The 13,548-nt window shown below is 42.4% G+C and overlaps 1 protein-coding gene across 1 annotated transcript; it reads right to left on the bottom strand.

The window, feature by feature from the left end:
* Nucleotides 1–12,169: 12,169 nt before the first annotated feature.
* tcima (transcriptional and immune response regulator a) lies at nucleotides 12,170–13,055 on the bottom strand. The gene has a single exon (XM_086112537.1). The coding sequence runs from the start codon at nucleotides 12,978–12,980 to the stop codon at nucleotides 12,678–12,680; it is 303 nt and encodes a 100-aa protein (XP_085968663.1). The 5' UTR covers nucleotides 12,981–13,055; the 3' UTR covers nucleotides 12,170–12,677.
* Nucleotides 13,056–13,548: the final 493 nt, after the last annotated feature.

Below are 13,548 nucleotides of genomic sequence, written 5' to 3' on the forward strand. Positions count from 1 at the left end.
CGCGGTGTGAGTTACTTGTACTTGTGTCATTAAAAACAATGTTTAAAAGTATGCAGCGGTTCGACATGTCTTTTGCAGAGACCATGCAAAGCCACATCTAAAGACTTGAACCATGGCTTGGTCCTCAACTCACCCCAAGAAGATTGCGTTGATACACTCTGAAATGCAAAATGGCAACATTCCTTCATATTGTCGTTCTACTCGTTCTACATATAATGTTCTACTCTGCAAAAAAATGTTGGCGTGAAATCGTGAGTGAATCAAATATCACAGATTATTTTACAAATTGGGAAAACAAGATATTGAATTTATTTGACACGACTGCTCATGGTTATTTCGCTTTGGGAGAGCAAGCAACACCAAACAATTCTTCAGAATAAACTCAATTTATAAGATAGCAAATAAAGATGAGATAAGAAAACCTTTATTTGTCTCACAACGGAAAAAAATCCCAATTTACAGCAGCAAAAGTATGAAAGGGAGAAAGTAGAAGACAAAAAGTATCAAAATAAATACAAATATAAAATATAAATATATATAAAAGCATATTAAAAATGGGCGAGTGGGGGTGAGTCACAAGAATAATGAAAGATCATCGAATGGTAAATGCCAATTTGCTTTACATGCCAGTTTAGAGCTTAGTTACAGGAAGACAAATTATTTTAGGCGTCACTATTTAATAACTGTTTGTAAATATGTCAATAGAAGACGCACTCATCTTGGGGCGAATGACGGAGGGATGCATGGATGGATGGCTTATCATTTCTGAGACATACAGTATTTTACTGCATTGGTGTTTTGAATGTAATTTCTGGTCAACAGTAAACTACGTAAGCCGTTTAGTTTCTATATATGGTCAATGAACCAGTGAAGTGAACATCTGCAAAACACATTAACCGCTATCGTGCATCATATGCATGAAGCAGGATCTCGTCCCGCCTGCATTTGACGGACCGCACGGCCCCCCGCCCTATCAGTGGTGTATGCCTGACGTTGGCCCACTCAGATAGGAATCAGCTGCAGAGCAATTGGGCCTTATCAGTTTCCTTTTTCTTTATCAAGTTCCTTTCTCAGCTGATGAGTGATGGGCAGGTTTATGTGTTTGAAGGTAGCTATTGTTTTGCGCATATAAATATGACTGGGAATAACATATTTCGGGGTTTAGCGCAGGGGTCGCCAACACGGTGCCTGCGGTCACCATGTAGCCGTCAAGGACCACTTGAGTAGCCCGGGGGAGCCTATTCTAAAAATAGCTCACCAGTAACTGTGGCTGTGACCGTCTTGGAATATTGTAGCGTACAAGTGATCTTTTCGAAACGTGAACACTGGCAGATCCATCCATAATCCAAGCTGTTCATTCTTATGAGGGTCGCGGGGTATGCTGGAAGCCTATCCCAGCTGTCTTCGGGCAGTAGGCGGGGGACACCCTGAACCGGTTGCCGGCCAATCGCAGGGCACACACAGACGAACGACTATCCGCGCTCACACTCACACCGAGAGACAATTTTGAGTGTTCCATTAACCTGCCACACATGTTTTTGGAATGTGGGAGGAAATCGGAGTACCCGGAGAAAACCCACGCGGGCACGCGGAGAACTTGCAAACTCCACACAGGAGTGAGGCCGGAGTGCTAATCAGTCAACCACCGACCGGCCCGCCCCATAGAAAGGTAGTTTGAGCAAATTTGTTATTTCCAAAATATGAACTATCAAACTGGCATGAATCAGTCGCCAAGAAGTGGCTCTCAGTTTCGAAAAGGTTGGTGAGCCCTGGTCTAGAGTGTAAGCTAAGGGCAAGTTTCTTTGTTTTTATGTGTTACGATTTACGATTAACAGTTCGTTTACTCAGTTAAGTTATCACGATTTGGAAAATGATGTGCGTCATGTGTGAGAATGTTAGCTGGAATCGCAGATGTTGTATGTGGTCATGACATTTGGGCGTAGCGGACCAAAATACTCTCCTCAAAATACTGGTTGACTTGTTTACGGTTACTTCACAAGAACCATTCCACTCTTTTCTCATTCAAACAAACATGCTACTTGAAAAATGGCTTCTTGGGAATTCCCAATGGAAAATCATTCATAGAGCCAGAAATTTAAAAAAAAAGCTTTAAACTGGAAATGAAACCAGCCCGTTTCTATTAATAGATGATGATAAACACGTACTGTAAACGAAAGAGTCGATCCTGTACCAACGATAACTGACTTGTTTTTCTTCAAATCTTTCACAATAAACTCTCTTTAAGGTCTAAAGTCCATGAAGTGCTTCTCCGAACAGATTTGACACGGGCTCATTTCCCTTCAACATCAAACACAATGTCAATCTGCTGCAATTTACAAAGTCAGCACTTTGATCGTGATAATATTGACGCCCATTTGCTTTATCTTTCTATACAGTACTTGAGAGTCACTCGAAAGCACCTTATCAACACCATACTGCACTTCGCCTGCAGATAAAATGCACCGTTGCCACGGCCAATATCCGCTCATTACATCAGACGTTTTGTCGGCCGAACCTTGCTGAACTGGCGGTGAGGTGGTTGTGTGGCTTGGTGTAACTGTGATAAAATGCCAAGCAGTTGAATCCCTTCATAAAAATATTACCACAAAAATTCTAGATTATTTACATCTCATAAAAGATTCTGACACTGCCAAAACTTAATCATGTCTCACGAGCAGATAATAAATGAAAACAAACATAACCGGAATGGTAAATAAGTATAGTAGAGCGCAAAACCTTACATTGGATTACCTTCATATTATATACGGCCACCTGCTATTCTTCGTTGAAAATTAAGGACAATTCTGATTCATGTCAAATTATCAATAGTGAAGATATTTTGTGTCAACGTCATCCAAATCCATTAAGAAACTGAATACGGGTTCCTTCTTGACTGATGCCTCACCTTTACACAAGGCTCCATGAAAATATGGTCAATTGTTTTTGCACCGCCTACGAACACTAAAATTCATCCATCCATCCATTTTCCGAACCGCTTGATCCTCACTAGGGTCGCGGGGGGGGGGGGGGGGGGGGGTGCTGGAGCCTATCCCAGCCGTCTCCGGGCAGTAGGCGGGGGACACCCTGAATCAGTTGCCAGCCAATCGCAGGGCACACAGAGACGAACAACCATCCACGCCCACACCTCGGGACAATTTAGAGCATCCAATCAGCCTGCCATGCATGTTTTTTGGAATGTGGGAGGAAACCGGAGCACCCGGAGAAAACCCACGCAGGCCCGGGGAGAACACGCAAACTCCACACAGGGAGGCCGGAGCTGGAATCGAACCCGGTACCTCTGCACTGTGAAGCCGACGTGCTAACCACTGGACTACCGGGCCCACTAAAATTCAATCAAACCTCTTTGCCGATCGTGATCACCACCATACTTGGGATTGTCAGCAAACACCAGCGCGTGTTTTCACGCTGACACAACAGTCTCCTTTTAAAATATGAAAAAAAAAGTTTGAACAATTGCAAAAATAATGGACCGTATGTATAAATAGAAGTTCTATAGAAGAAGTATCTATAGTTGCATGATCTCATTCCGAATCAGCTGCACCTGTGTGTGTGTGTGTGTGTGTGTGTGTGTGTGTGCAAACTAGACATGACAAAGGGAGTGAACGGTGCAGAACAATGGTAAGGCCTTGCGGTGGAACTGGGGCGAGACAGTCTGTCTGCAGGCCTGTCGGTCGCTGAGCCCCAGGAGGAACCTCCAGCGCCACACAGGAAAAGTCTTTCTCCAGAGCTGCCAAAAACACACATACATACACTCGCACGCACACTTACACAACGTACAAGCACACATTGATAAAGACAATAGTGAACAACAGAGGCCCCCCATCCTGACCAAGTCATGTCTCTCCTGTAACTCGAGGGACTCATCTCACATGAACTCAAAACACACTGTCCTAGTACACGCACACGCACACACACATGCTCGCCCACACACACATGCGTATGCACACAAAGGGGTCAGAAAATTCATGGAAGGTTTGACAGATTCAGTCTTGCTCGGTGTCTGCTTACGCAGCACTTATTGTCAAGGTTGAGGCCCGGATAAGGCTAATTTCTGTCTTTTATTGACGCTTCAAGTCAGCAGTGGAAATCAGATGTAGCGCAGCCAGTTGTGTGTCACGGCTACGAGCTACAATATCTGTTTTTAGAAAACATATATGTATATGACAGCCATGGAAAAAGTTGAGAGACCGCCAAGTTTTCTTTTCAAAAAAGTTTTTCTTTCTTTTCCTCTTTTTGAATAATGTTGAAATAGGCTATGTTGAGATCTTCGCTTTGTTTCGCGATGCATTTGGGAAAATAATGACGAGAGATGAATTTTCTTGTTTAGCTCAAACACTTGGCGTGTTTATTTGCCGACTGCACAGAGAGCAGCCGCTTCTCATCACCACTGAACCAGAAGTAAAACATTTCGCGCGGGGTACAGACCGGATATCTTGGATGTCCCAATGACACATTTTTATCATAAAGAACATATTACAGCATTACAGAAATGAGGATATAAAATACTGTTTCTTAACAGGCTAGTTTACAATTCACTCTCCGTGTTTAAAGAAAGAGGATGGGCCTTAAATTGCATTTTGAGGACTTCATTTCATTTTTGCCGTGTATTGCACTTAAAGTTATGTTCCTGAAATCTAAACGGCTTTGTTTGACACTCTGTGTGTTTGTTTTTTTTTGTGTGTGTGTATGTGTGTGTGTGAGAAAATGTCTTTGACAAATTATTATTGCAGCGACCGGCAGCTCGCCACCTTGCATTATTTTGTCCACGGATTACGCAAGAACTCGGTGGAGAGAGCGGTAATCGACGCTGCTTTTGAAAGTGTGTCCTGTTGCCGTGGAGATACACAAACCTTCAAAGCAGAACAGAAATGGGTGAATGTCCCTGATAAGCCCCTTTGGGGTGGGTGGGGGGGGGGGGGGGGTTCAGCTGATAATGCCGTTAACAGACTATTTTCCGCGACAAAACAAATTGAAACTTTGTGAAAAGAGACAGAAGGGGGTGAACTGAGGCAAGAACCAGGCATAGTGCACGACTCACGACAAAATAGCTGCTTCCCGCCTGCCTACACATGATACTAAATTAACCTATTCATGGCCAAACCTATTGTTATCACAGTAAAATAGCCAATTCACAGCCGGCCAAGAATTCCTCTCTCCGGCGACTGACCAATCTGAGCCATTTGCGGCAAAATAACACAAGCATGAGAGTTCCCAGTTACGGCAAAAACACCACTGCTAATTGTTTTTTCTAGCATTAGGGAGGGCTTTCAGTACCTACACCATACACACATAGCCATTGTAGTAAATACAGACTTACTGTTTACGTCTCTTGTACTGAAAATCATTAGATGAGCAGGTGTTCATAATAATGTAGTGACAGAGCCCATGAGGTTAACAACATTTTATCACCTGTGGTGTGAAATTCCTTGCGTGTTTGTACAGCTGCCAACAGTCATGCTAGCAGGATGGCTCGTTGTCGTGACGCACGGTGTGATCCGTGATGCAGAAATTGTTTGGAAAGTCTTGCTTGGGATGTGGGGAAAGTGGCATAGTCTCATTGTGATTGGCGGACAGGTGACAGGTTAGGTACAATGCGTAACACTGACGCAAGACTAACACACGCACACACACACACACACACGCAAAGAAGATTCCAGAGCACATTGCGTACGCAAACAAGGACATACACAATACACTTATCCACCCCAAAAACAATACAGCTAACTTTCAGTGCTGCTCCTGCAGGAAGAACATCTGCAGGAGAACATTTGGAGACAACAAATGTGTTGAATGCCAGGAATCCATCTTGACGCTGTGGAATGGTATTCCCATCATGAGTGAATCTGGATGTGTGAAAATAAAAACAATGAGTCAGACAGGCTGGCGCGTGAGCACGACAAGTACCCTTTCTTTTTCCTGCACTCATCTTTGGAAAGATTTCAACTGCTTCCTGTATGCACACAAAGCTTACATCACGATAGCCCTCTGACCTTTACTCTGAATTGTCCAGTCAGCCTGGCAGCAGCTAGTGACACGTGCAGGAGAAAATAGGGCATCGTTTTGGCTTGAATGATCAAAAGCTCTCCAGTGGAGTCAACTTTGTCAGTCAGAGCTAAGTAGGAGGGAGCTTGAGGATTACCGTGGACTCTAAATGTGACACAGCAAGTATGCATGTAGGGCAGAGTTAGGATCTGGTTGGAATGAAGGCTCTGTCAAATCATTTGACAATCATCAAAACATGAGATCAGGAAAATACTTTAACTCATCTTGGAAAAGTGAAATGTTATGTTTTAAAGGTAAGGTATATGCCAAGTGTTGGTATTTTTGCAGACGTACGCAACGCAATTAGAAATGGGTGGTTTGCTCCGTTGTGGGTGTGACGAAAGGGGGTCGTGGCAGAGGGTTGTGGGTGTTGACATTTTACAGAGGATATTTATCATCTCAAAACAAATTATTGTGAACATCATAACATGATCTACTAGCTTGGCAGAAGCACGCAACCACCTTTGTTGATGGGGGGGCGAGGAGCCTACACCTCCAAAATGCTTGGGCCCCTCAGAAAGTCGAACCATTTCAAACCCTGTGTTTCTTGGCAGAATACTGGGTCATCTTACGAACAGATTGTTACTGTATACAAGCCTACTGTAAAATGCCCTGAATTCAAGAATACTGTTATCTCAACTCAACTCAACTGTATTTGTAGAGCACTTTAAAACAACCACCGCTGTATACAAAGCGCTGTACGTGGAGAAATATCACATATGCAATACTAAACACTAAAAGAATAAATTAATAACCAAGACAATTGAAAGCACAAAAACAGTCAAACTAATAAAGAACTCTGAGTCGTGCTGAGTCAAAAGCCAAAGAATAGAAATGAGTTTTGAGAAGAGTTTTAAAGATGGGCAGCGATGGGGCTTGCCGAATGTTCAGTGGAAGCTAATTCTAAAGAGAGGGACCAGCAACGGAAAAGGCTCGGTCCCCTCTAAGCCTCCGATAAGTTCTTGGTACCTCTAATAATGTCTGGTCCGCAGACCTGAGGCACCGGACAGGTGTTCTAGGGGCGGAGGAGCTCAGAGAGGTAAGGTGGAGCGAGGCCATTTAAAGATTTGAAAACAAAAAACAGGATCTTAAAACGAACTCTAAAAAGTGTAGGCAGCCAGTGAAGGGATTCCAGAATAGGAGTGATGTGCTCCCTCTTATGAGTACCAGTCAAGAGGTGAGCAGCGGCATTCTGGACCAACTGGAGATGCTTAATGGAGGATTGGCTGACTCCAAAGTAAAGTGCATTCCAGTCATCTAGCCGGGATGTGACGAAGGCATTTTAATCAGCTGCCTAACACAACAGTACTAATTTATTACACTAAGTGTGTTTTTGGTATTTATGTGTTTTCTGGTAAAAAATAATCAGAATGCCTAATTTCTTATTAAACAGACCTCAAAGCTCTGGCTAGTTAATTAAACAAGTTATAATTAACTTTTATATTTCCATCATTTCATGAAATATAAATATGTTGTGGTGGGTAGCTAATGTTAACACTCCCCACATGATTTATGAAAACTCTTTAAACACGAGTGGATACCTGAGATGTTTTCTTCCTTTTTCTTTGCCCTGTAGCATGGCCGTGTTTCAATTCAGTTACCCAGTACACAGCAAATAGTGACATAAGCTTGCGGCAGTTCCTTTCATGGTGGAATCAATGCTGACTAATCCGAAACTAGTGTACACCTCATGCTTAGTTCCTCATATCAAATGTTGGTTTGAACCAGTCTGCGCTGGAAACAAGTTGTGTACCACTCCCTGTACAAGTCACTGATCGAGTGCCCCTCTGCGTCACTCTCTTCTTCAAAACACACGCACACACACACACACACACACACACACACACACACACACACGCACGCATGCAAAGAATGCAAACAGGTCTCATGGTAATTTTTCAAACATGGATTACTTCTCTTTGATAGAGAAAAAAAATCTTGACAAAGATCCATTTGTGGCCCTGCTGTTTTGAAGATTTAAATTAATATAAGAGTTATAAGTAGGAATGTGTCTCTAAAGAGAATGTGTTTAAATGAAGTCTTGAATTGCGTTCAGCAGTACACGAGGTTAACTTGAACCTGTCCAGACAGGAGTCTTCAAAACTGTTCCTCGAGTGCCGCTGTGCTGCTTATTTTCCGTCTTTCCCTACTACAACGCAGACCCCTGATCCAAACCACCAGGAAATTGACAAAATCTATTCATAAATTCAGAATTATATTGTTTGCTTTATGCAGGATACAGGATAGGTATTTCCCACGTCTGTTTTATTCATTCTTGTTATTATTATTATGCACCAACAATCTCATTTCAGAGTAGATTTAAATCTTGTTGCACATAAACCTTTGTTGCAGTTTGCATTTCACGTCTCCGTAGTTCCGTTGACGCCTTTCCCTCCCACGCCCCCCACCTTTACCCTCTCTCTTCCTCGAACAGTCATCCAGGTCCGAAGGCTGTCTGCCACAGTGTCTGTTGACATGAAAGTGTTTGCCGTTCTTAAGGTTGATGAAAGGCAGGAAAAAGGTGGGAGAGCACTTGGCCGAGACCAGCCCGGCACACGGCAGCCAACACCGCCTTGACAATTGCCTTGAATATTTAGCTTTCTTTTCCTGAACAATTGGATGGCAATAAAAGGGTATGTGGGGGATTTTTTTTCAATTTAAAAAAACAAACATCTGTTTAGAGATGATCCAACAAACTTGTTTGAAATAGATAGATACATAGAAAATAACTCCTCCACGATGTTCCTTACTCCTGTAAAACAAGAAGTATCAAATATTGTAAAAACTTTAAAAAATAAAAAGTCAACTGATTGCTTTAATATTGATGTGACAATAATAAAGCAGATTATAGAATATGTAGTGCGACCTTTCACGCACATATGCAACCTGTCATTCAAAGCTGGTATCTTTCCATCAAAAATGAAAATTGCTAAAGTTATTCAAATCTATAAAAGTGGAGAAAGACATCTGTTTACAAATTATAGACCAATATCACTACTACCACAATTCTCAAAAATATTAGAAAAACGATTTTCTCGCAGACTTGATAGCTTTATACAAAAGCATGCGCTGTTAAGTGAGAATCAATATGGCTTCAGGGAAAAACGGACCACCTAATGGCAGGTATGGAGTTTGTGGAAGCAATAGCCACTAATATAAACAACAAAGAATTTACTGTTGGGGTTTTCCTAGATCTTAAAAACGCTTTTGACACAATAGATCACAGTATATTATTGAAAAAAACTAGAAAGATATGGCATTGGAGGTGTAGCTTATAAATGGATAAAAAGTTATTTAGAAAACAGATATCAGTACGTGCAGCTCAACAATAAAAAAAATGAATCAACTGAAAATCACTCATGGAGTTCCTCAGGGGTCAGTGCTTGGTCCAAAACTATTCATCTTATATATAAATGATATCTGCAAGGTCTCAAAACAATTTAAATGTGTCCTATTTGCTGATGATACAACTGTTCTCTACTGTTCTGGAATAAATCTGAAACAGCACCTGACAACCGTAGAAAACGAATTAAACAGATTAAAAACCCGTAGGGATCCTCTACAAAACCAAGGAAGCGCTAAATAAGAGATCTTTGTACACATTATACACTTCATTATTATTACCATATATGACCTACTGTGTGGAAATATGGGGAAATGCCTGCAAATCAAACACACTCCCTATTCTAAAACTACAAAAAAAGCATTTAGAATTATTAATAGATCAAAATATACGGAACCCACAAATCCACTATTTATCAAATTAAATAGGATGAAATTTTATGACCTGGTTGACTTTAAAATCGCCCAAATAAGGTACAAAGCACACAATAACCTGCTCTGCCAAAACATTCAGAAGTTTTTCGAAATTCGAGAAAGCAGCTATGATTTAAGAGGTACCAACTTATTCAAAAAACTCAAAACAAGAACAAACATCAAGTGTATCTATCAAAGGTGTTAATCTGTGGAATAATTTCGAAACGGACCTGAAAATGAGTAAATCGCTTGCTGAGTTCAAAAACAAATTCAAAAAAATAGTACAAACAACCTACATCAATCAGAGTTAAAATTATAAATTCTAAACATTAAATATAATGATAAATCAGAACTAAGTTGATAAATAGAGAAAGGTATTGAAATATCCATTATGAATACAAGAGAAAATTGACACAAGAGTGCCAGGGTGTGGATGTATTTATTAGATATAAACACATAACGGGGTCGGACTAGATACGTTTTTTACTTCTTCCTACTCCCATGAACATAATAACTGTGTTGAATGAAGAGTGATTTCTTTCTTTTTACTATTTTATTTACCTTATTTTCTGTCAAATTATTACTGTATATGTTTTATGTTCAAAACAAAACAAAACAAAACAAAACAAGATACACGTGCCAGAAAAACAAAACAGCAGAGAGCTAAAAGTGCAAAAATGTAGTTGACATGATTACCACAGTCTTAGAATGATAATGCATGAGATGATTGAAATGTGGTCCCAATGACCTCAGCTGAGGACCTTTAACAACCATGATGTGCAGCGGTTCTTTTAACTCAACACTGTTCGAGAATTTTGGACACAATAGAGTCAAATGACGATCTGTCACTTATAAAGCACTTTTCTACCTCGGTTCCTCAAAGCGCTTTACGCTGCTACCTCAGTCACTTATTGATGACGCGGCATCAGGAGCAACTGAGGGGTTCAGTACCTTGCTCAAGGACACTTCAACACGGTCACAATGGCCAGGGATCAAACCACCCGCCTCTGGGTTGGGAATCAACCTCTCTACCACTGAGGCATGCCAACCCCAATCTATCTTAAACAGCAATGTATCTTTAATTTTGGTTTGCCTTGCATCATTTCCACATACAGTAAGTCATCTGTGACAGTGATGTGTCATAGAAGAGATAAGACTGTCGCTGATGAGTTCCCGCCTGAGCTGTGTTTCAGCCCGGCACTGTCCAGTAAACTGTATGTCCCGGCACGTGAGAGACACACCAGTGCAGCGGTGTCATGTGGGACAACCCAAGGAACTGGTTTGAGCCGGTACAGTGACTGTCAAAGCAAGCAGATTAGGAGACAGCCACTCTAACCATCTTTATGTCAGCTGCAAAGCCTGCTGTAGATGCCCTGTACCTGCTGATGAAAAGCTATAACACCCACCAAAAACATCCGAGGTAGCAGTAAACGTACAGTAAGCTCGCAGTATCGAAAAGTCATTTCTGATTCTGTTGAGGGAGATAAATCAGAAGGTAAACAAGCAAAGCACGGACATGTCTAAAGCCTGTAATGCCACTTTAGCAGGTTCTTATCTCGAGAGGAGGGATGATTAAAAAGACTCCAGCACAAACACACAGCGCAGAGGAATCGCTCTCACCCTCCCCAGCCTGATCTGAACTGGTTCTCGCCGGTCTGATGTAGCGCGTGGCTGTTTGAGGGAAACCCAGGGAGGCTTAATTACATCCTTCTCTGAGTAATGTTCACCCACCAATGGGCCTGTCTCACCAGAACAAAGAGCAGAATGCAAACAAGAAATGTGCCAACCACGCACTTTATGAAGAAAGAAATTTGGGCTTGGTGACATGACTCAACATTAAATATCAACTAATATTCGCCCTAGGCTCTGGGAGACATGCCTCAGCAACAAGCAGTCGTCTGACTTTCACGTTTAAATGATGATGAGTAACAAATACTGTCAATAGTTTATAGGAAGAATGTGGAAACAGATATTCTATTTGAATTCAATTCGGAGTCATCGTGATGCCCCTTTTGCATATATTTTGCCTTAATTTCTCACAATTTAAAAAAATATATATTTAAAATATTGTTTTTTCCACTTGCTAAGCTATAAATATTTTCTACCATTATTTTTTAGCTTTAGGGGTACAATGACTTGTCACTTGCACCTTTTCCTCACTGCAGGTGTCTCCTACTTATCAAGTTTATAGTTTCGAACACAGGTACGGTTGTACCTTTTTGGCCATTAAAGTGACCTTGAAGCACGGCAGTTATTTTCGTTTTGCATATCAATATCGCCACCAGGTACCCTTGATATGCGAGTCCAAATTGCTGGTTCAAAATACAATGCACGGGACAAAGCAGAGATGAACTTTTGTAAACAAAGCAATTTATTAAAAGGGATAAGGAATGGGACACAGCATTCATGAAAAACATTGTGCTCTCATACATAAGAGTCACATTCGGAGCCACCTCAGTGACAGTGTTCATCTTGGAAGTAGGCATGTGTTCAGGACAGGCATCCATGAAGGTTCTTCTTGTGGCACGAAAAGTCTCACACAGTCTCACCAGCACCTCCTTTGTGTTCTGCTTCTTCACAGCTGGAGCATCCGCATGGCTGAATTCAAGTCTCAGGGAAGTCCATCGTTGCTCCCGTCATCTTATGCGCTTCCATCCGGTCACGGCGGGACTCGCCATCACCTCCGACGCTTGCAACGTGATCTCGCCGGCAGCCTTTTGCAAGCCCGTCATCGTCCCAGGCGAGCCGCCGCACTTGCGGTAGTCGGCGTTCGAGTCCCATCAGGAGCGTTGTCACGCGTGTTTCGGGCTCCGAGTCGAGCCGAGTGAAAGACGACCCAGGCGGCCATAACAGCGCCGTCAGCGGAGTTTGAGCATTTGCCGGAGCATGCCCGCGATCTGGAGGAACTTGTCCTTCTTCCTCTGCTTCAGGGCCATCAGCGCCCGCGCCGTCTCCTCCGGGTCGTGCGAGTAGGAGAAGATGCTCCTCACCCGCTCCTCTGCTTTCATGTCGCCCGTCTTCTGGAAGAGCCTGGTCAGGGCGTCTTGGCTCACGTTGTCGAAAATGTTGGCCACGGCTTTCTTGCGGTGGGCCGTGTCAAACTTGTTGCCGTGGACGGAAGGGCTGACACGGCGGCAGTCTGAAGACACGTACGCGGACATGTCGTCTCTCGGTTGGCGTGGCTCTAAGGCGGAGAGAGGCTAGTCGCGCTCTTGCGTGGTTTGTGAGGCTGAGTGAGCGCTGGAGAGCTGAGCCTGCGCGTATTTATGCTGCTGCTGCTGCTGTGGGAGGATCCCTCCGCCAGCCGGCGATGACGTCAGCCGTCGTGAAGCAGAGAAAGGAGGACGTTTCGCCTCCAGTCAACGCCAGACGTCAACACGCTGCTGCTCCTTGTTGTTTTTGTTCAACAAAGGAACAGGCGAGTGTGATGAAACTTAACTCGTACCTAATAACCTCATTTTCACTTCATTTTAGATTAATTGAAGGGCAATTGGGCACCACCATTCAGATATATATATATACTGTATATATATATATATATATATATATATATATATATTTATTTATTTATTTATTTATTTTTTTGATGACGAGTTTAGGTGATAAACCATCGGGTTGTCTAGCTCAACGGCGCACTTTCACTTTTGATGGGATTGTCAGACTACACTTTGTATTGCTGACCTTGGTGCAGCACTGTTACATTTACACAGAAAATCTCTCATTTTGATC

This window comes from Hippocampus guttulatus, chromosome 5 (assembly GCF_054856545.1).
Source record: "Hippocampus guttulatus isolate MCC_2025c chromosome 5, RoL_Hgut_1.0, whole genome shotgun sequence".
NCBI lineage: Eukaryota > Metazoa > Chordata > Actinopteri > Syngnathiformes > Syngnathidae > Hippocampus > Hippocampus guttulatus.

Coding starts and splice junctions, on each gene's coding strand:
- tcima (XM_086112537.1), bottom strand. CDS start 12,980: ATGTCCGCGTACGTGTCTTCAGACTGCCGCCGTGTCAGCCCTTCCGTC.